This window comes from Centropristis striata, chromosome 4, assembly GCF_030273125.1.
Source record: "Centropristis striata isolate RG_2023a ecotype Rhode Island chromosome 4, C.striata_1.0, whole genome shotgun sequence".
NCBI lineage: Eukaryota > Metazoa > Chordata > Actinopteri > Perciformes > Serranidae > Centropristis > Centropristis striata.
In genome coordinates, this window is record NC_081520.1 from 7,014,814 (window position 1) to 7,039,128 (window position 24,315).

A 24,315-nucleotide genomic window follows, 5' to 3' on the forward strand; every position below is an offset into this window, starting at 1 on the left:
TGTTGATGTTTAGAGGGCCTGTCATATTCACCCATTGAACAAAAGCCATCTAGTGTAGGCTTCACTCCAGTACAGCACTGTAGAGACCGCAAAGGAATGTCAAAGGCGGCTCACGGAGTTGCCTCCAGACAGCAGAGAACAGAGGAGGAGGAAGGAGGGGTGAGGGAGATGAAAGCAGTGAAGAGGAGCGATGAAGAGCATGAGATGTGGTGAGACAGTGCAGGGGAACGAATAGGTGGAATAGGAGGTGTGGGGGAATCAGGCGGTGCATTTCTTCCTCAGCATCCAGGGTCTCTGGGCTGTCCATGGATGTGTGCGGGCCGCGGGCCGCTCCGGGTGGACTGGCGGGGCGGCGGAGCGGCTTCGGAGTCTGGCGCAGGCAGGACGCAGTGACAGGGTAGATAAAACCCACGGCCACTGAGACACAACTGACATTTTTTGGCTGTCACAGGGAATCAACATGCCAGCAATCACTCACACTGACCGTGCGATGTGAGGGAAGGGGCATAGTGGCTATGGACATGCCGGAGGATGAGTCGCTGTTAAAGAACCGGACGGAACACGGGCAGGAGCCAAGCCGGGGGGCAGCGCGCCCTGCATGGGCAGTCACAGCGCTGGCCAGCGTGCTGATCCTCACTACTGTGGTGGATGTCCTGGGAAACCTGCTAGTCATCGTGTCCGTGCTAAGGAACCGTAAACTACGGAATGCCGGTAAGAATATTAATGCTATTGTTATGCGATGTGGTGTCCTGACGCGCGTGTGTAAACAACAGAGATGTAGACTGAGAGAGAGCATCTCTAGAGGTGAAATGTGCTTTATTGTTATTGACCATAAATAACTCGGATAAACCTTCAATCTGTTCACAGTAAAGTTATGTCCTGTCTGAAGCGACAATAAAAACAGGATAACCTGGCTTCCTCTGTGAATGAGCTGAGTATGAATGAATGACATATTTGTATGAATGACAGTATGGATCCTGCAAAAAAATGAATGTGATTTGATTCATTCCTACTCTGTCACTGCTTTACTGAATGAGTTCAATGCAAAAAAAAGGTGTGTCTAAAAACAAGATAAAAACACTAAATCTGAGGGAAATTATCTTGCTGCATGGACAGATAATTTCAGTTGACGTTTCTTAAATTAAGATTGTTAAATCCAGAAATAAGCATGTTGTAGGCCTATGCTTAAAATAAGAAATGAAATCTTAAAACAAGATAAATGAAAGTGATGAACTGGCCCGAGCAGAGTACACTGCAAAACATTTGTTTCTTACCAAGATAAAAAACAACTTTAGATTTAGAATTGTTAGTTTATCTTGTTTTAAGAGTTAATTTCTAAGTGTTCAACATTTTTATTTCTAGATTTAACAATCTTAATTTAAGAAATCTTGTCAAGTGAAATTATCTGTCCATGCAGCAAGATAATTTCCCTTAGATTTAGTGTTTTTATCTTGTTTTTAGACACACCTTTTTTGCAGTGTATGTATGTATGTGTATACTTTTTCTTCTATTTTTAGCTGTTTAATCCTTTTTTAATTAGACTGTTATGCTTTTAACCTGTAGCACTTTGAGATTTCATTTAATGTAAAGTGCATTACAAAAAAAATGTATTATTAAAAATAATAATAATAATAATATATCAACAAAATAAAATAACTTAATATTTATAGAGTAACATAAATGTCCATGCAGCAAGATAATTTCCCTTAGATTGAGTGTTTTATCTTGTTTTTAGACACCCTTTTTTTGCAGTGTTGTTTTCATCAGTCTGCCTCATCCATCAGTGTCTCACCAAACTTGCCAGTTAAATGGAGAAAGCTGAGCTGTCCCTGTGCTCCATGTCCTACCTGCTGAGAAAGAACCCACAGTGGCTCAGACTACGCCACATTGGGCTCTTTCCCAGCAGGTAGGACACGGAGCACAGGGACAGTTCAACTTTCTTTTATGTAATACAATTTTATACACTGATACAGAGTGGGTCACAGGCACCTCCTTGGGCTTTACACTGCCATGCTCCAGTCTTCTGCCCCTCAGGTCCAGCATGCTACTGTGTTTTTAAAGGGAGAGAGTGATTAGCTAATGCTATGCAGGTGTGTCAATCACACTCACCTGGCGCTGCTCTCCTGAGCCTTCTCCACACCTCTCTCCTGCAGCTGATGCACCACGCCCTCTCCACACATACCATTCAACCTCTAAGCAAAATAAGTCTCAAAAAAGCCTAAAATAGCAATTTTATGACATCAATCACATAAGAGCACGGAATAGGAAGACTTTATAACCAGAGAGAGACAAATACACTGTCTGCTGTACTGAAAAAGAAGGAGAGAGGAAGAACAAGTGTTTTTGTGTCAGCGCACCATACAACACCATTAGATAGCAAGTGGGGGGGACACTTACTTTATTTGTAGATGAAATCCATGCATCTGTCCCTCCCATTGACTGTGTAAAATAAAATTAAAAGCATTAATTTTAAAAAAGCATTAATGCCACTATGCATTTAAAAGCATAGTGGCATTCCTTATACCGTTTAAACAACACATTTCACGTTTTGATTTTTACAACAAAAAAACAATAATAAAACAAAATTATAAAAATATATATGTTTTGATTAAACAATTTTTTAAATTTCTTTTTCTTTTTTCTTATTAGCCTAGGTGATGAAGGCACCCATTAGCATATCACACATCGGGCGGCTGTGTTATTTGGTAGAGCGGTCGCCAGTCAATAGGATGGTTGGTGGTTCGATCCCTGACCATGGCAGCCAACATGTCGAAGTATCCTTGAGCAAGATACTGAACCCCGTATTGCTCCTGATGCTGAATTGATTGGTGTCTGAATAAATCAAAAGCTCTTTGAGTCGTCACAAATTGACTAGAAAAGCGCTATATAAGTGCAGGTCCATTTACCATATGTTGGCATCACTTTTTCCATCAACTAACCCAAACCATATCAACTCCAATGGAAACACATCCAATCTCAATTTTTTTTATATTTCTTTACCCTGGCTTCTTCACATTTTTATTATTTCAAAGAATGTAGCAGACTCCTATGTTGTGATATCTTGTCTGGAAATAGTGCTTTTAAGTTAGGTTATCTTTTAGCAAAGGAAAAGCTGAAATGGCCATTTTTCAAAGCAGTCCCCTGACCTCTGACAAATACTGTAGGTATCTGAATGAAAATGTGTTCTATGGGTATCCATAAGTCTCCTCTTTACACAGATACACACTTTATACTTATACCATACAGTTAAAGGGGTGAAAAAACACATTGTTTTTCTCATGCAGAAAAAAAGGGGTTATTTTTGCCTTTAACAGTCTTGGAATTGCATTCATTGGATCTAACTGGAAAGTTAATTAATTTAGCCCAATTGTAATCAAGTGTAATAAAATGAAAGTCCCTGTAGAGAGTGCAAACTTGACCTTGCTACCTGTTGTGATCTCGAGGATAATCACAGCATCTAACAACTTTTCTACCATAAACCAGAGACCTAGCGCATTCAGAGGATAGATGGCTTACCACGTATATTGACCTAAAGGGGGTTTAATTTCAATTGAATGTAATTGTTCTATGTAATTGTATTACTTTAGTTCAAGGTAAAATATTACATTAAATGCAGTGCTTATGGATCAGGTTGAACCAACTTAAATAAAGTAAGTAACTTGGTTGGATTTCTTTGAATTAAATTAATGTAAACTTAAACATAACAAGTTACTTATGCCCTGTAATAAACCACAAGCAACAATAAACTTTATTGACCAATCCAATCAAATATTTAAAAAATATTGATAGGTCAACTGTACTGACTTCAAAATTTTGATATTATAAATGTTTTGTACCTTTAGCAATTCAAATGACAATGTGATGCATCAGAACAGCCTACGGTTGCCAATAAAACAATGTGAAAATTGAATACTTTGTATCCAAACTATGAAATGCACGTGTTTTTTTTCATAAGCCTCCTGTGAAGAGTTTTTTTTACAGGTTATGAAAAAGACTAAAATAAAAGTAATGCCTATATTGTTATTTCCATTACCTGAGACCACTTCCACAGAACAGGCTTTAGACAAGATGATTCACAACACACGGCTGAACAGTACTTTCGTTAAATTATCCACAGAAAACAGAATTAAAGAATGTAGAGGACAACATCAGCAAAAAATTAAGAGGTACTGTTTTGTCCAAAGGGGGCCAACATTTCATAGGAGCTTTGAGGAGTAAGGCACAAGGCTCCCCACTTACAACTTTTCTTAAACCAGCATCTACAATAGAATTATTGTAAATTCAACACATTACATCCATTAAGGTACATGAGACAAATCTTAGTAACAATTCCTAGACAACTGTCCATTAAGAGCAAGGAGAACAACCCCATATAAACAAGCTCTGTTGACACCAAATGCATATTTGAAATATAAAGCTCACTAGCCAAAGTGTGGCAAGCTTAACCATCCAGCTCTGTACTCTGGTACTCTGCGCCAGCTCATGGAAGCATTTAAATTTTTAGTGCTTGGACCTTTGGGAACAGTTTGTTGCCATCCAGGTTCATTAGTTCCTGGGCATAAGTCAAGTTGAGCAAAACAATAGTCCTAGCAGCATGGCCCATCCAAAGAAAATTATTTCCAGGTTGGATAGCAGTTCCACTCCCTCAATCACAATGCCAACATCCTCTGGTTTGTCCACTTCTTCAGCTGCCCCCTATTCATCCTTTTTTCTCTTTATCTACTTTTTTTCTTATTGTTTTACATTTTCTTCCAGTTTTTATATCATATGTAGTTAGCTAAGCTAAGCACGTTTTTCTTGTGCCGGGCTCCCTGCCATGGCAGAGGCATCCCCAGTAACCCATTGTTTACACCAGGGATCAGCTAGTCAGACTCCAAAACAGCGGCATGACTGGCAAGAGACATGAAATCCCCAAATAACTTTGGAGGAAATACTGGGCTTGCAGAGCCGGGAGGAGACAATGTCTTAGAAAGAGGAAATACCGTCCATTCCTTCCCATCAGTCAATATGGGAACCATGCTGAGGAGACTTTACACAGCTGTTTTGAGATGACTGACTGGGATGTTCTTTGTAATGCACATGGGGAGGACTTAGATTGACTTACAGACTGCATAACAGCTTTGTTAATTTTTGCACAGACAATATAATTCCCACAAAAACTGTACGCTGTTTCAAAGGACTTTAAAGCAACACTTTACAGGTAAAAGGATACATTCTGGAGTGGAGGAAGGAAGTGAAGGAAGAGATGAAGAAAGTGCAGACCGAGCTGAGGGAGAAGATCACAGAGGGCAAGGAGTGTTACAGGAAGAAGCTGGAGAACAAACTTCAACAGAGCAACTTGAGGGGTGTGTGGAGTGGTATGAGAACCATCAATGGCCATGAAAGGAAGACCAGCCAGGGGATGGAAAGAGACCTACAATGGGCCAATGACTTAAATCTGTTCTTTAACAGGTTTGATGATCTGACCTCTGCCCACTCTCCCCCAAGCTCCTCTCATGACGCCCCTCCCCCTGCACACTCACCTTAAACCTCTCTGTCCATTGAACCGTCATTGGACCCCTTGCAGTTCGCCTACCAGCCCCATATCGGAGTGGAAGACGCCATCATCTTTCTCCTGCACAGAGCTTATACCCACCAGGAGAAGGCAAGAAGCACTGTGAGAGTCATGTTCTTTTTACTTCTCAAGTGCCTTTAACACCATATGACCTGCCCTGCTAAGGAATAAGCTTCAGGACATGCAGGTGCATGCTCCACTGGTGGCCTGGATTACAGACTTACAGGCTGCCCTCAGTATGTGAGGCTTCAGAACACCACATCAGACACCATTGTGAGCAGCACGGGGGCACCACAAGGGACTGTCCTGTCTCCCTTCCTGTTCACACTGTACACTTCAGACTTCAGTTTCTGCTCATAGGAGACAGAGGACCTGTCTGAACCCCGTCTCCATTAATGGAACAGAGGTAGACATTGTTGAGGATTACAAATACCTTGGCGTCCACATAGACAACAAACTGGACTGGTCGAAAAACACTGATGCACTTCACACTTGGCAGCACCTAAATACCGTCCATCACCGAGAAACCAGTGAAGAGCCTGGGGAAGGTATTTGACTGCAGCCTGAGAGACACAGCAGCCATCCGAGCGACCAACCTGGAACTGGAAGCCTGGCTAGCCGCAGTGGACAAATCGGGTCTACCTGGCACGTTTAAGGCTTGGATATACCAGCATGGCATCCTCCCACGGATCCTCTGGCCTCTCTTGGTCTATGAAGTACCAATTTCCACAATCGAGGGCTTTGAGAGGAGAGTCAGCAGGTTCCTGTGGAAGTGGCTGGGACTACCTCGGAGCTTGAGCAGCATCGCCCTGTATGGGCAGAACAACAAGCTGAAGCTCCTCATCAGCAGCCTGAATGAACAGTTCAAGGTGAGCCGTACTAGGGAGGTGCTGCAATACAGAGAGTCCCGTGACCCAAAAGTCTCCCAGGCTGGCATTGAAGTCAGGACAGGTCGGAAGTGGAGGGAGGAAGTCACAGGGTACTGGTGGGGGAAGTGACTCGTGGAAGAGCTGGCCTGGGTAGCAGCACAACACCCCGCTACAACAAGGCACAGGGGAAGGACAGGAGAGCACTGATCCAGGAAGAGTTGCGTGCATCAGTCGAGGAGGTTGTAGGTTGTAGCCATTAGAACAGCCATTATTCTGCATCCTCATTATCTACACTTCTGGAGGTTAGCAGCTGTATTCTGGATTTACAGCAATTACAATGGAGTCACTGCAAAACCCATCAGAATACCTGAACAACCTCATAAAAACTTGTCAAACCAGTCCCAACAGCATAATCCTCTTCTCTACTTCTGATCTGTAGTTGAGTTTGTTCTGTTGTTGATTATATATATATTTTTAAAACATATTGAACATATGGTTTTAGAGGGCTTACATTTTTCAAAGCCGCCTGTGTCCAAATTACTAAAAGAAAAATACTAAATTGCTACTAATATTTTCCTTGGTCGTTTTATTTTCTTTAAGTCAGTGTTAGTGAACTTATCATTAGGTTTAGGATGTGGGGAATGGAGGGGCAGCACCCTAGCACCGTCTTTTGGTTAGCTGCCACTGATAGATAGGTCCCCTTAGTTTGAGTGGGAGGCTGCTGCAATTACATTGCAGTCATACAAAAACTTAGACCAGTTGTGACAAGATTCTGTCTGTGTTACATGAACAGTAATGTAGAGCTGGTAGTTAAAGCTAACCTGCCATAAGAAGCTACTGTCAGACTTTCAGAACATTTAAGCCTTTAAGAGAGTTGTGTGGGTACCTGTGTGATAGCTAAGCTAGTGTGTCTACTACAAGAGGCTCTGTTCCTGTAGGCGGCTACAAGAACATAGCTGTAGCCTTGCTGTTATCGCATATATATAAAATATGAAATACACCTTGGATTCTTGACAATTTCATCAGGGACCAGCCACAGAATCGTACATCATTTTCCAATAAGAAAACTAGCAAGCATACGATGACCCATCAAAGGCCCACTGTGGTCTGGTTGGCCAATCAGCAGAGAGGAGTGCTCATTGATATGCCAGTACAGTTCCAAGGAGTGTCAGCAATCCCACAGCTAATGAAGAAGAGCCAATTAGAGGAGAGAGCAGTATAGAGGAAGAGAGGGGACTCCTGGGGCACAATGGGTGAGAGACCTTTGATACAAGTCATCTACAGAGAAAGGGAGAGAGAGTGTGCCTTCAGCATTGCTCTCTCTCTCTCTTTCTGATCCTCGCTTCATGGATTCTCTTTCTCTCTGCTACTTTCTCATCTATCTGTGTCACTGTCTACGTTTCTTTTATATTTTTCCTTTTTGGGATGGGAATCAGTAAGTTGAGAAACTATTGTACACTACATAGTAAAAAGTATGCAGACACTATTTTGAGCATTACATGTCCAAGCAATATTATTGTCTGATTCAGTCACTTGGAGACCATCCAAGGGAAACAAGTCTGTTTCCAGTGACAGCAGGAAGTGATTTATGAAGCGTATTTTAGGGGCAGGGATTTTGTTTGGGGGCTCTTAGTCAGGTTCACTATATATTTTTGAGGGAATTTATTGGGGATTTGCGAAACTATACATTTTTGGAAAGGTTATTGTATAAGGAGTCAGAAGATCAATGTTTGAATATGTGTCTCTGTGCCATATTGAATTTTTTTTAAATGGCCACAGTAAAAATTTAATTTGTAATATCTCAGCTTCTAAATAAGCTTTAATAAGCTGAACTGCTAAACCCACATATTCAGGATCGGGAATCCACTGGTACTAGTTACAAGGCTACAAGACTTTACCACATTAACCCATAGATGTCAAAAAATACCCTGTGTGGTTGTTTTCTTGCAATATCATTGTAATGAAAAGTTGTTCACATTTAATATTCCATGTTCCTCAAAAAGCATGTTTTTTTTTAATCATCCCATTGAAATACATCCACAATATGGGTAAAAAACCCACACATCACAAGCAGTTGGTCAGATAACTCGGAGTTCCTTATTCTGAAGAGTTTAAAATTAGCTAATGTAAAATGTGGATGTTCTAGAACTTTCAAAATTCACATTTAGACCACAGTATGATTAAGCAAACTTTTCAGGTAGATAGTTTCCATACATCATCATAATCATCATCACTTTCATACATCGCGACTTGGGAATTGTCATTGTTCTGGCACTGGCTGCTGCTCTGACACTTGTCAGTACAGGCTAAATCCATAGCTCTGCAGGAGTAGCTCTTGGAAGAGCAATCAGATTTAAACTTACATGAACCAACTCAAGGATGGCCTTTGGGGCTGGGAGGACCTCTGTGTTTGAAGTATCCGTTTTGCCGAGGATCCAGCTGTGGGTCCTGCAGAGCAATGGCTGCCTGTGCTCATACTCTTGTTTGGACATGGACTCTTAAGATGTGCAGCTTCAGAGCTCCAAGTGTCGGAAAGGAGGTTGTCACTTTCAGCTCTATGTTTGCAAAAGAGATGCCATCGCAGTTGAGGGATTGCCTTGATGTTGAGTACACTACACCTATAAATGATTTCAGGGCCCCCCCCTCTGCTTCGTCTTCTGCCCGGCCTCAATTCACACTGGGCACGGAACGGCTGTGGAACGGCAGAGTAGCGAGCCAGCCATATACTCGCGAGATAACGAGAACATGCGATAATCCTGAACATACAGGAGACCACGAGATCCCGTGATAAACTGTGTGTAATGTAAACAACAACAAACAGCTTACGCTTCTCCGACGTGGAAGATCTGTTGATCTGACCATCTATCCTCATAAAAAGAATGTGTTATGTCATAAATCATTGTATGCTGTTCCAATTCAACAATGAGTCTCCCGTCGTCCATGTCTCTGACCCTCTGAGACCCTTTGATTGATTGATTGCTGATCTGGTGCCCGCGGTCAAGATGTAATGTTGATGTGAAGTAGTTGTAGGCTGCATGAACTGCGTATTGTGTTTTATTTTGAAAGGGGGGGAAGTGTATTACGTTGATTCTGTGTCAGATTTCCTGTCTGGTACAATCTGCAACTTGATGCGATTTAGCAACGGCTCGAAAATAGAAATGCTACCTAATGATCGCGCAGCAGAGTGGAGAGCCGCGGCTGAGACGTTGGTGAATCGTTCCGTGGCGCGCCCGGTGGAAATGCTGTCATTGATTAGAGTGGCAGCGATCAGCAACGACAACCGCGGCGCAGCCGTTCCGCGCCCAGTGGAAATCAGGCTCTAGTCTTGTCATGGGAGAGGAACCTGCTCATTGGGATGTGTTTGATGTTGGTGTCATCTCTGATGAAGATAATACTTACTATACATGTGTTAGATGCTCTGTAAAACAATGGGCCTCATTCACGAACCGTTCTTAAGAACAAATTTGTTCTTAAGTCCTACTTACGAAGATTGTGGCATTCATGAATTTTTTTCTTATCCAGGATTTTTCTTAGGTAAGAAAAAATCCTAGGAACACTCAGGAGTACTCTTAAGCACATTTCAGTGCTGACATGTTGGCATGGTTGTGTTGTCTTCTTTTGTTAAGTTCAATAAAATACATTACAGTGAAATTTCCGTCATATTTATGTATTTATTTATTAATTTCATTTTTTTTCATTTTTCATTTTAATTAAATTAAATGTGTCAAAGCTTTAACATGAATCAAGTAAATTGGAAATCATGCCCTCCATTAGTGATACCACCCTATTTATAAGTGCCATTTCTCCATCCACGGCCTACAAAACAATGGCATATATATTGCTGCTGCAGGAGGGCTCTGTCCGTACTGGTTCTGTTGCAAGTTGGCTCTGCGGGACTTCATCTGTGATAAAAAAATAAATAAAATCAAGCCAAGGTTGCAACCCCTCAGTCCACAACCTCTGGACACAAACTCGCCACGGGCCCCTGCCTACAGACGCAAAGTGTGCACGCAAAGGCGCTCTTCCCATTACGCACAAAACACCGGCACACACAACCACACAACATTACTGTCAGTTTAGGTCTGTTTTGTTTGGCACCTGCCATGTACAGGACGATACATATATTATGGGAGAGACAGAACGCTCAAATAGCCAGCCCTTGTAGTATTAATTAAAATATAGGTAACCACCTATTTTGAAAAAAAAAGCTATCAATCAGCGCATCCAGAGTGTCCCATTAATACTCTCTCTCCTTCGCGCTGGCCGTCGCACACAGACGCACTTACACACACAAATATGACATAATAATGTTGTAATGGTAATTTAAAAAAATGCACTAAATCGCGCTAATGTGTTCAGACCGACCGTCCGACCGAACATGGCACTCAGATGCCGAGTACTCAGATACCGGCTACAGTCCTAGAAACTACTCACCTAAACCACCGTCCTTGATAAAGTAATCACAGTCCAACTCTCTGACCAGTTTGGCCTCTATGGCCAGTTACATATTATGGTTTCAAGGTATTATTCCAGAAAATAAATTGTTTGTGTTGTTGCAACCTGCACTAAGGCTGCTGATTTATTTTTTAATTTTAATTTTTTACCTGTGCTCCAACGGATTGTCTTATTGTCTTATTATTCAGGCAGTAGCACGAAAAGTTTAAATGTCAGGCACTTATTCATAAACTCTTTCTGCTGAGTACAAATTACCTGATGTACTGGTTTTTATTAATGAGAATTCTTCACCAGCAGCAAAGTATCTCTAAGCCCCATCAGCCCTGCCCTCCTTCCCTCTGCCCTGACTGTTTAAGAACCAGCACAGTCTATATTAAGCATCAGAAGGAACTGAAAAAAAAAAAAGTTCTATTTATACCTGAGAGGTTGTCGGCAACCATCTATCATTGATACAACTGCTGCTGTTGCTTTTGAGAGTCTGCTTATATCAGATCAGTGATTTTAGGTAAAAATGCTGCTCTGGGAGTATTTTATCTTGTCTCCTTCAGATTTATTTTGATAATCTTAATCAGCCTTTGCATTGTGTGTGCGTGTGTGTGTGTGTGTGTGTGTGTGTTAGTGCTTGTCTATATATAGTTGTGAGGGCCAACTCCTGGCAGAAGACCAACATTGTGAGGACATTAGTAGTTGTGAGGACATTCTGCTTGGTCTTCACAAAGAAAATGCTAGGATAGCCTCTAAAGGCCTTAATTATTTATCTGTATGAATTTCAGGGAAGGTCCTAACAGAGATGGTAAACCCTGAAAAGTGTGTGTATAGCTAGGGGAAGTGGTGGTCCTCACAAATAACTCAACGATCATGGCCCTCACAACTATATAAAAACATGTATGTGTGTGTGTGTGTGTGTGTGTGTGTGTGTGTGTGTGAAAGAGAGAGACATGTTTATTAACCTTGCTGCATTCAACATTAAAAGGACATTCTGTAAATCACAGCGAAGGCATGTTGGGGCAGACAACCATTCACTGGGGCCACAGTAGGAATAATTGTTCCCACATACAGCTCTTCCAAGTAATGTCTAGATAGAACAGGGGTAACTGACCTGTGGCTCTGGAGCCACATGTGGCTGTACAGGCTCCCCCACTGCAGATGGCTCTTTACATTTCAGTTGTCATTTATAATTGGTGTAGGCCAAAGGCAATTTGGATTCTTCAGTTGTAACAATGCGTAGCTTATATACGGCAAATCTTTTGAGATATGTCTTTGGTATCCAGACTCCTTTGTGTTAAAATCCATTCCTCTGCTGCTCTGCCAGTAATTTTCACTCTCCTCCCCTCTGCTCACTCTCCCTGCCGGCCAATTCTGTTCACCTGTGTACTCAGGTGCTCCCCATCAGCAATCAAGCCACTATTTAAGTCCCTCTGGTTCACATACTCACTGCCAGATTGTTCTTAGCCTTCATGCAAGACCTGCTGGCATTTTCCATTTTCTGCCTCTGACTAACCTGTAGTGATGGGCAAATGAAGCTTTTGTGAAGCACTGAACCACTTCAGCCAATTGTTTTGAAAATGGGTTCATTACTTGAAGCTTCAATTTAGTGATGGCCGATCGAGGCTCTGTTGAAGCTCCGACACTTTATACGAAAAACGATTCATTACTCGAGGCTTCAATGACACACAGTGCTCGAGTAGCATATCTAGTGGTCAATATAATGAAGTGCAATCGAGACGTGTCATTGATTGGTTCATGGATTTGTTTTCAACTACTAGATGACTGTATGTTTTGAGTGGATACAACAATAATAATATTACTAGTAATATAAAGACAATGGCCCTCATTTATCAAACGAGCGTACGTCAGAAAGTGAGCGCAAAGTGGGCGTAAGATAATTTCTACGCAAACCTTGGCATTTATCAATTTGGACCTGAGTGGAGGGTACGATCAGATCTCACGTCTGCTCTCAGCTCGTGTACACAAATATGAGTCAGCGTGAAGTCCACACGTCTTATTAGACTACTGTAGAGGCATCAGAAGGCAATGCTTTACGCCAGGCATGTCCAAACTATTCCACAAAAGGCCGTGTCGCTGCAGGTTTTCGTTCCAACCAAACAGCAGCACACCAGACTTGACTCAGTTAATCAACTGATCTCAGTCTTCAGACAGTTGATTGGTCAAACTGTGTGCTTTTGCTTGGTTGAAACGAAAACCTGCAGCCACACGGCCCTTTGTGGAATAGTTTGGACATGCCTGCTTTACGCGGATAAACGGTGGTAGTGGTTTTCGAAATGCCTTCACCCTGTTGGAAACCTATATTTTTTTTGTACAAAAAGGGGTTCCAAACGTCGATAAAAGTAGTTTCATAAGAGAGATAATCTCAAAATACATTCCAAATTGCATCTTATATCACTAATGTAGTAATCAAATTTACTTCGATAATATATGCAAACCTGCATAGGCTACACGATTAAAATTATCAGTCAACTAAGAAATTGTGACATAGCCTAATTACAAGTAATTAATATCATGCTGTTGTAATGGGTGGGCTAACGGATCTGCAATGTGATAGGTCAGATGCCAGATTATCCAGCTATATAATGAAGAGCTTTGACGGTCAACAAATCTCAACAATGGCAGATCTGGCTTTATTAGAAGACATATACGCACATGGACGACTGGAGGGGGTCTTTCAGGACCGCCAGGACCCCTTTATGGAGAACGACGCATGGCTCATTAGTCGTTATCGTCTCCCAAGGCATCTCCTGGTGCAACTGTGCCATGATTTGGAACCACGACTGCGAAGAGAAACCCGACGCTCACGTGCCGTACCAGTCCCCGTACAGGTGCTCTCCACATTTGGCCACCGGGACGTTTCAATGGGAGGTAGGGGATAGAGCTGGCATCTCACAGCCCACAATGAGCATGATGTTACCAGCTGTGTTGGCAGGTATAAAGGAACTTTGTCATAAATATATCAAATTCCCATATAATGATGCTCAGCAAACAGTGATTAAGAGACAATTTTATGAGATTGCTGGGTTTCCTAATGTGGTTGGTGCGATTGATTGTACACATGTGCGTCTGAAGCCGCCATCCATGAATGATTACGCATTCATCAATCGTAAGAACTACCACTCGATTAATACGCAGCTGATATGCGATGCTAGGCTATCCCTCCTAAATATGGTAGCCCTGTGGCCCGGGGGGACACACTACTCGTATGTCTTCCAAAACAGCACCGTGGGGACACGACTAGAGCGTGGCGCACTGCAGGGCCAGAGTCATCTCCTCGGTGAGTATAGCCTAACTAAGCTAAATTAAAAGGCCATTATACAAGCATTTCAATGAACACGTTTTGTTTTGTTTTTTTAACAGGTGACAAGAGCTATCCACTAACAGATTATCTCATTACCCCACTGGCGAACCCTGACACCGAGCAAGAGCGCCGATTCAACAGTGCGCACACGGGCCACTGTGGAACGCTGTATTGGACTACTCAAGGGGAGATGGCTCTGTCTGGGAGCAGCAGGGGGAACCCTACTCTACACGCCAGAAAAGGTGTGTGACATCATCCTGGCATGTGGAGTACTACATAATATTGCGCAGCACGACGGGGTGCCATTTGAGGCAACTCTCGAAGATGACGCCATGCCCAGAGAGCCGTGGCCAGCACAGCCACAACCGGGGGCTATTAGAAGATGGCAGCAAATCATTCATCGCTTCCTAAATGTAAGAATGTTAATACTTCTGTTTGGCAAGTTATCTATGCTGAAGTAGACAATGCACAACGTTTCATTAAACATTTTGTTTATTTTTCAAAGTTTCGTTTATCATTAACAATGTATCATTGATGGATTTGAGATTTTTGTTGATCTCCACCAACAACCGACAAATCTCTGTCTGCTTTTCCAGGACCTCTGCTGTAAGCACCCCTGGGTCGTGAGGCAGCTTGGAGGTGCCTGGCTCGAGCTCTGAGGGGCTGGCTCCAGACTGGCTGAAGGCTGAACACCACTGGTGCCCGGCTCTGAAACACGTTTATTTTGTATTGGTGACAATCCAGAGCTTTGTTATAATTTTTCATTAAAACTTTAAAATGAACATTGCATCTGTGAAATTATTTAAACAGGCTTCTAGCATAGACTTATAAACATTAACCATTGTCTTCTGCTGTTAAATGTTTACCATTAACCGACTCGGACGCCGGTAGTGAGTCCGTGTCTCCTCCACCACCGGTTATGCCAGAAATGGATGTGTCTCCTATCAGAGCTGCCACGCGCTCCTCCGCCGGCTCAGTTGGAGGCTGGGGTCCACCTGGCCTCCTCCAGTCAGCGTGGCGCTGCACCTCAGAGCTGCCATCCTCCTTTTTGTGGCCAGTTTCAAGTCTGAGCACTTTTTCTTCACCTGAAAAAATATTTTAAAATGTTCTGATCGTTTTTATGTTAATGTTATACTATTAATAGCATATTATATAACCTATACAAATCACAGATTTATAAATTAAATATGCTCACCTCACTGGGGGTCCGGGTGTCTGCTGCCACACTGTTGACTGCAGCAGTGATCTCCGTCCACACCAAATTTTTTCGACTGCCTTTGATGCCACTTTTTAGTCTGCCAAACAATATGGTTTTCTGCTGTTGCACTTGTGTGGTCAGAGTTTCAATCTCTGCTTCAGAGAAATTCCTTTTCTTAGAGTGTCGTCTCTCCATGTTGTCATCTCCAGGGGCGAGGCCTCCAGATCCGGTATATATTAGGGCGTGACATTCAAATTACGATTGTTTTCAGCCGCCACATTTAGCAACGTCCAATCATTCTTACGCTGTGATTAGCGGGATAAGATCATCTGATAAATCACACGTGGACCCTGTCGTAAGACGAAATATACACTCAGATCTGCGCTGGTTTCTATGCTTGCTTGATAAATGAGGGCCAATAACTATTGAAGACCATGTTTCTTATTTGACATGTCTGTAACCCTATATACTCCTCACTTTTGTGTTATGAAACATTTAAATGATGCTGCTACATTCATGAGATGTGCTCTAGAAATACAGACTGATGTAATTTGCACACAGGGCTGGTGCAAATACAGATTATATTATGGATTTTGAGTGTTTTGGGGTTCATTGGTAAAGAGGTTCATGGGTGGGTGGGTAAAGAGATTGTGCTTGAAAAACAGGGCACTGACTGTGCTTGTGTAACTTGTTATGAATTTTTATTTAGAAACAACAGTTTTTCCACAGTTTTGGGATTCAAGAGGTTTCTTCTTTTTGATGCAATTTCCCCAGCCTTGGAAAAAACCTGTTCACAGATGAGGCTGAGATGGTGCTTGTGAGGTGGACGGCTGTTGCTGCTCGGCATTGTTTATGTTAATGACCTTTTGTACATTCAATTATAAGACGGTCCTTGACACTGGCTGCCACTCTTGGACTGCTGAATCCAAATGTTTTGAAGCGTGGATCCACAAGTGTAGCGACCACCAGTGAACTGTCTTTTTCCTTATCTTGCAATCTGTGTGCCAAGCATCGCACAAGGTTCTGTGCCAGGTGTTGTGAGGGTGGTGATTTGTGAGTAGAGTTGTTCTGTTGTATGGCGTAAAACTTGGTAAAGGGGGATGACCTTCGATCCCAAAACCCTCTTCTCCTCTGACAGCTCCACAGTCACCACCTGGAATGCTGCCAGCAGCTGAAATGACAGGGAAATACATATTGTCTGAAGCATTAACTGTGTGTTGAACTGGATTTCATTGTTCAGTCTAGTATGATGCTCTGAGTGAGTAAACCCTTCTGCAATGAACCAACTAGACAGTGTAGCTGGTTGGTCAGAGAAGTCTACCTGTGACTACCTCCAGTTTTAGTTTCTTCACAGTGCGGCCCAGTTGGTGCTGAATTGGCTCAGTCTCTTTTCAGCAGTTGTACTAGTTTTGAAGAAACTCACTATACTACTACTTGTGGCTCTAATTGCATCAAGGCCAAGAGTGGCTTCAATGGAGTTCATCACAACTAGATTGAGGCAGTGTGCGATGCATTTGGATTACCTCAGGTTCAGGGTTAATTTGGAATTTGCAAGTATTTCAATGAATTCCCTATTAAGGGTTAAAGAAACAAGCCTCGATATAAGCTTCGTAAAAGGCTTCCTGGATTTCTCGACACAAGCCCCGAAGCCTCGGCACAGTCTGTAACATCACTACAGGATATCATGTTCTATTTACAAATAAAGATTGATGAATGTGTGTATTGTGTTATTGAAGAATAGTGCTGGAAAATATGTCATATGTTGGATGTGCTTGTGTAACTATGACAGGCGGTGATTAATTATGTGGGATGGGGAACATTCAAAGATTTTTATTGAGGTACATTTTCTTTTCAACTGGCTTTGGACTGAGCAGGTTCTTTTCTTGGTCACAATTTCTCCACATTTGGAAAATACCAGCTCACATGGAACAGATTATGCTGGTGTGCATAACAATTTTTTTGCCAGTTTAAATAGATGGGGCTGTACATTCTGATGTTTCAGCCAGTAAGCAAGTGGGTCTTCTGATCTTTCCAGCGGTGGATCAGTCATGAACTGCTGCACCTCCACTGTAGCGTCTGCTGTGGCATTCTTTGCCCTCCTTGCTTCAGAAGCATCTCTGTCCAAAGTTTCCCAAAGGTTAATATCTGAAAGACACACATGACAGTAATCATCAGTACTCACATGTTTCAATGTGTGTCCTTTTTTACTTGTACTTATTTATCCTGCATTTTATAAATTATCTAACTTTACTAGTGGATGATGGATTTTCAGCATTTGCTGGTGCTGGTTGAGCTGCTGTGGAGAGCTGTTCCTCTGCAGGTGTGTCAGGTGGTGTGCATCTTATTAGGCAGCAGTAATGACAGGCTTTATTTTACTGAATAGATTTCTCATAGACAGAAATGATAAATCAACAAGCTATGAAAATCTAGAAGGTCCGAAGACACACCAAGAACACAAAACAAACACAGAACCAAAAATGCTCCCGAAGGAGGAAAAAATACCTACTCTGATCTTATCAGGAAATACTCTATGAAAATTTTGAAACAAAAAATCACTCTGAAGAGGAAAAGCACACAGGCTATGAAATTATCGACTCTGTTACAAAATTAACAAACAGAAAACGCTCAAAGGAGGAAAACAACGCTACAAAAATTACTCTGACTTAGAAAATAAAAAGAAGCTAACCAGAAAACTATGAACAAAAAAATCACTCTGTTTCAGAGGAAAAGCAATTCAGAAAATAAAACTTGACACTTAACTTGACTCAATACAGGACTGTGAACAAGGCTGGAAGCATACGACAGGACGACAAAATACTCTGGCAACAAGGACAGGGGAAGACAAAGACTATATACACAAACGGGGGAGGGGAACACAGGTGGAAACAATCAGGAATCAGGGAAGACACCAGACATGACACAGGAGGAAGGGCAAGTGACCTGAAACAAGAGGGAAGTTACTTTTTTAAACTGTAAATTCACAAGACAAAAAACCCAAGACAAGACATCCCTCACCGCGGTGTGACACTTATCAAGTATGAGCATTGTGCAGTCAGTAGTTTTACTGATGCCTGTGCCTGTACTTGACAGTAGAATCCTATGGTTTTGAATCTAGGATCCAGCAGTTTTGAAAGGGTCAGCGCTGTTTGGTTCGCCGTAATGTCAAACTTGTTTAGCATCAGTGACACCAAGTTCTGTCCCAGTGGTTTAGCCGTGTTGTGGCTAATTTCCCCATCGTGTCATACAAGTATAACATCAGCATTTTTGTCATTGAAATAATTTTTGACCCCGAAACCCTCTTCTCCTCTGACAATTCCAATGTTGCCTGGTAAAATTATCAGACATTATCGGAAAGTCTGTCACGTGTGAAGGATGTCCATGCATATACTTGGAGCTGCTGCTACACTCAAGCTTGTTACAGTTCCAATCACAGCCACACATGACTCTGCTTCTTCTCCTTTACAGGAAATGTCTTTGTGGTGAGCCTGGCCTTCGCTGACTTGCTGGTTGCATTCTACCCCTACCCTATGGTGTTGTACGCCATCTTCCATGATGGCTGGTCACTGGGCGAGACCCAGTGCAAGGCAAGTAATGAATGCGCTGTATATCTAATGAATCTAAGCTTTTAACCCATAAGAACCCAGACCCAGTTATCCTTAAAGGAAAATTATGGGGGATATACCAGAGACCAAGTGGACCACATTTATGATGTTTTTAAAAAAAAAATACTAACCCTAAGTGTCAAAGATCTATAATGTGACATATACATTACATTGGGCATTTATGGTATTTATGTTTATGATATTTCTTATTTTAAAATGAATTTTACAGAAACACAAATGTACATTTTAGTTTGCATCTCCATAACATATGTCATAATTGTGACTTCAACGGGCAGTTTAACAACAAATTCCATTTCAGATTTGTTTTTAAGTAACAAAATAATAATAAATCGATAATATATGAATATAAATAACACTGCCACATTAGACGGCTTCTCAACAAGCTACTGTAGCTGTAGAACACTGAACAACAGACTTATGTACTTGAGAAAAAACATACATGGTGGTAAAAAAACAAAACATGCTGAAGGGAAACAAAACTTTTGTCAAATGAGCACCATGTTTGTCTGTTTCCAGTCACACACATTTTGGAGAAGTCACTTCTTGTCACAGTCACATGACCACCACACCACGGTGTTAATTATGTGTGGCTTAGGGACTTAATGAGTTAATGTCAAGCATAAAGCTGTATATGGTAGATTCTAGGACATTTAAAATGTTTGTTACATCCGTGTCACCTGTGTTCTTATGGGTTAAAGGATTTTTTTCGAACAACCTTTATCCTTTTTTGTATTTTCCCCAAAATTCAAGTCAACTGTATTTATATCAAAGTAACAAATAGTTAGTTTGCCTCAAAGTACAGCATACCACACTGTCTGTCCTGGATTCAGAAAATAAATCTCACAAAAAAACTACCTTTAAATGGGAGACTAACAGAGGAGAGATACCTCTCATAGGAAATGCTGACATTCAAAATGTATGCAAAGTAGACAGAAATAATATGTATAAATGTGAGTGAATATTAGCAAAATTTATTGCAAACATGAACTTTGCAAGGAAGAAGAGACACATGGACACTGTTTGGTGGACTGGGCCCTGTCAGAAATACTATATATTTGTTATTGGCATTTCATTAGAGTTGTACTGTTCTCATCTGAGTTATGAAACAGTCAGCTAAACTCATCTCTACAAAAAATATCCTCCAATGATCAGGCCGTGTGAAGTACTTGGCAGGATTTCAATGAAGAAAAGGTAAAACTGAAAAAAACACACAAATAATACAAACAATATTAACCATGTGCATACGTCAAATATAACAAATATAACTTACAACACTTACAAAATCCTACTACAAATATACAAATACGAATAAACATACTCACTGGCAATGCCACAAGAATAAAGAAGGATTGTGGATTGTTGCTCTTGGGGATAACACAACAGGACTCCTCTAACCTTAAGGAGGCCGTAGAGTCACCAAAATAAAAGTCACCTCTTCAAAATAAAAGTTCTTCAATTTCTCCTAACTGTAACATGACAAGATTTTTTTGTATTTCAATGACACATACTGTACACGTGATATTGGGGATGGAGTGTGGATCTGCCAATGACACTGGAAAGCCAACCGGAGCCTGGCGTGAAGTCCCAGAGTGAGCAGAACAATGAACACAGGTGGATTCATTCAGTGCTGTAGAAACGGGAGACACACACACACAGCCACACGATCAGGCAAGCAGACACCAGGGGTCTTATGTATCAACACTGCATACGCACAAAAACATTGCATACACTTTTTTCCCCGCACACGCCACATGTATGAAAAGTGAATTTGGCATGAGAATGTGCGGACCGATGCGCAAACTCAAGCTGTAGTGAGAATGTGCGGTGGCACCGCAAACTTTTGTCTGGCAGAGACTTCTGTCTTTTATGCTCTATTTAAAATGTGTTTCATATCTAAACTAAAACTACATCCAACTGGTATTGTGTTCACAGTTTATAGCTCTGGAGGGAAATGCAGCTTTTCCACCCTCCATAACCGGTTCTAAATATAAGGGCAATAGATGATTTTTTTTTAGCTATTATTATTATTATATTTTATATTTCATCTTTCACCTGCATAATGCTGCTTACTTGCAACAATAATGTTTTAAGGTCTGGTTCTTAAGTCTGTATATTTTAAAGTCTGTTTATTTTGCTATTTTTACTATTTTTATATCCACATACTTATATTATACATACATAAACATATATCTGATTCTGATTAATATGGAGTGCAATATAAACCTAGCTAAACAAATTAGTCACAGATAACAACATAAAGCCTTATTTACTGTGTCAAAGTAACGATCGCTGACTGCTTGCCCTTTGATTTTACATGAAGATGTTAATGCTACAGGTGCACAGCGGTCCATGACGCACAGATCCCTCTCTCCCTGGAGAAAAAAAAAGTGTGGGTGAATGTGCATTCAGAATGAGTCAGATGTGATGCATAATTGGTCCAGTATGTGACGATTATTTGGGACAACAAGATGTAGGCAAAGTTTGATTTATAAATTGATGTGCGAACATGATTTTGGCACGCATCACACAATGGCTGCTCTGTTGTCGCTGAAGGACATAGTTTAGGGACCACACTGATGTACTGGCACAGGATGATACGTGTACAATGTATTACATGATTTCAAAACTTCTCTAAAGTCACCTTAATGTCAGACCACTATTTTTTTAGTTCTGCCATGGTGCGGGTCTATGATCCAGCTGCAATAACGGCCATAGTGACACATTGGTTTGTTTGTGCTTGTTGCTGATCCCGGAGCTGAGGTACAAAAAAATCAAATTTTTCCTGCCTCCACCTTGGAGATCATCACATTGACCTCACACACAGGGACAGCACGCTGATTTTCCATTGTTCTTTTGAAAACCAGCAGGCCAGCAGCAGAATGTATAGTAATTTGCATGTCATTTGCATTTGAAATATGCATATTCATTTGTGGGAGGGGCCGGGGCGTGGTTGGTTGGCTTGTGCATGTGCGCTCAATTCCACGCTGATTGGGATGTATCAAGGAAAGGTGCGCAGAACCTGACTTAAGCACAGTTTGATACATTTGGAAGAACATTTGCGTAGGTACTTTTCTAGTTTTGGGAGTATGCCATCTTTCAGTATGAAAGCTGTGCAGTCTTTGATACATGGAGAAATGGAGGCAAAACACTTGGGCGGGGACAGAAGGCTGAGGTGATTACCATGCTTGTGACGGAGAAGGTGAGTCAGAGGCAGGCAGGGTTGACACCAGAAAATCAGTCCCCAGAAAAGCACTGGAAAGTCAGGCATGTTTCAATGAATGCAGAGAAATCACATTTCATGAAACTTATCTATGAATACACGGGAAAACATAGAACCACTCCGAAAAGGGAGGGAAGATACTGCTAAACTAGGAAAAAATAAATAAATAAAACAATCTGAAAACTCTAAACACTCCCAAGGGAGGAAAAACTACTCTGGTATTCAATGAACAAAATAACACACAGTCCGAAAAACTGGAGGCTCAGCTAGACTCTATACTTAACTGAACAGTAATGCTAGACTATGAAAAAGTACAAACAAAAAATCACTCGCATTGAGACAAACAAAGACTTACAAAGAGCAAGGGCATGACAAGGACACATTTTCTATAAAATTGTTATATGTCCACCAATTGTCTTCTACATGCTTCACCGTGCCCTTGCTCATGTGAAGGAAACTGGTGCTTATGTGAGAATCATGTTCTTTGATTTTTCAAGTGCATTCAACACCATCCAACGCAACATACTCAAAAACAAGCTGACAGAGATGGGAGTGGATCTTTCCCTCATCTCCTGGATCACAGATTACCTGACAGGAAGACCACAGTATGTCAGGTTGGGGAACTGTGTTTCTGGGACATTAATGAGCAGCACAGGGGCTCCACAAGGCACTGTTCTGGCTCCATTCCTGTTCACACTGTACACAGCGGACTTCAAATACAACTCTGAGTCCTGCCACATCCAGAAGTACCCAGACGACACTGCTATTGTGGCGTGTATCAGGAATGGACAGAAATCTGAATATAGGGATCTGATAAAAGCCTTCAGTGACTGGAGTCACAAAGAATCTCTCCTACTGAACACCTCAAAGACTAAGGAAATGATCATAGATTTCCACAGGTTCAAGCCCCCCCTTCAGCCAGTGAATACCTGTGGGGTGGACATGGAGGTGGTGCCAAGTTAAAAGTATCTAGGTGTATACCTGGATAATAAGTTGGACTGGTCCCTAAACACAGACGCTCTCTACAAAAAGGGACAGAGCCGCCTCTTTTTCTTCTTGAAGCTCAGATCTCTGGACATCTGTGGTAAGATGCTGCAGTCTGTGGTGGTAGTGTGTTGTTTTATGCTGCAGTCTGCTGGGGAGGCAGCATCACACACAGAGATGAAGGCGGTTGGACAGACTGGTCTAAAGAGCTGGTAATGTGGTTGGAGCCAGGTTGGACACAATGGAGGAGGTGGTGGAGAGATGACCTGTCAACATGTTCAAGGCCATCTTGAAATACCCAGATCATCTGCTACACAAAACCTTTATGGAGCAAAAAAACAGCAGTGGACGGCTCCTCTCTCTCTGTTGCAGGACGGAGAGATACAAAAGATCCTTCTCTCCTACAGCCATCAGGCTGTCTCATTCTAACAGAGATTCTACCAGACTAACTGAATTTCCCCTCGGGGATAAATAAAGTAATTTTGAATTTTAATTTTAAGTTTTAGGTAGCCTCACTGTAAATACTGTAAGTCGAGTAAAATCTTGCGGCATACAAGCTAAGTTCACAATGTTACATTACTATTTATTTTCAGTAATAAGAAAAAACGAGACAAGTAAAGTGTATTATGTATTGATTTATCAGACTTGCCTATTTTTTTATACGGTCTCTTATTTTAGATACACTGCATGATAATTCAGTTTTTGATACCATAAAATAAGCTAACATACTAACATAACTATAATGTTAGCAGGAGGAGTATGTGTCTGATCTGATAGAAAACTGTTTCTCTATGTGCGAATGTTCGGTTGGTTTACAAATCCACTGAAGAAATACATGCAGAAATTAAAAGAAATATGTACTTATTTATGTCTGCACATTTTATTCATTGTCTTATCTTTATTCAGGCAAATGAGAGTGAGGCCACGGTCCCTGTCACCAGACCTCCTGCAGACACTGAGGAGGGTCCAGTCTTGGAACAGGGGTCCCAAGTTGGTGCACAAGTTTGCCCATAAAAAACTACAGGACTCTACTGACTGATGTGTAAATAATAATAATATTTTTATATACTTTGTGATAGTTATTTTAACTATGTTCTCTTGC

General features: G+C 41.5%; 1 protein-coding gene across 1 annotated transcript in view; it reads left to right on the forward strand.

The window, feature by feature from the left end:
- Positions 1 to 515: 515 nt before the first annotated feature.
- The window catches only part of LOC131970567 (melatonin receptor type 1B-B-like), a 31,550-nt gene continuing 7,750 nt past the window's right edge, over positions 516 to 24,315 (forward strand). The window contains exons 1-2 of the mRNA XM_059331993.1: positions 516 to 711; positions 18,852 to 18,970. Coding sequence (XP_059187976.1) covers positions 516 to 711; positions 18,852 to 18,970 — 315 coding nt within the window. The remainder of the gene's footprint in view (positions 712 to 18,851; positions 18,971 to 24,315) is intronic.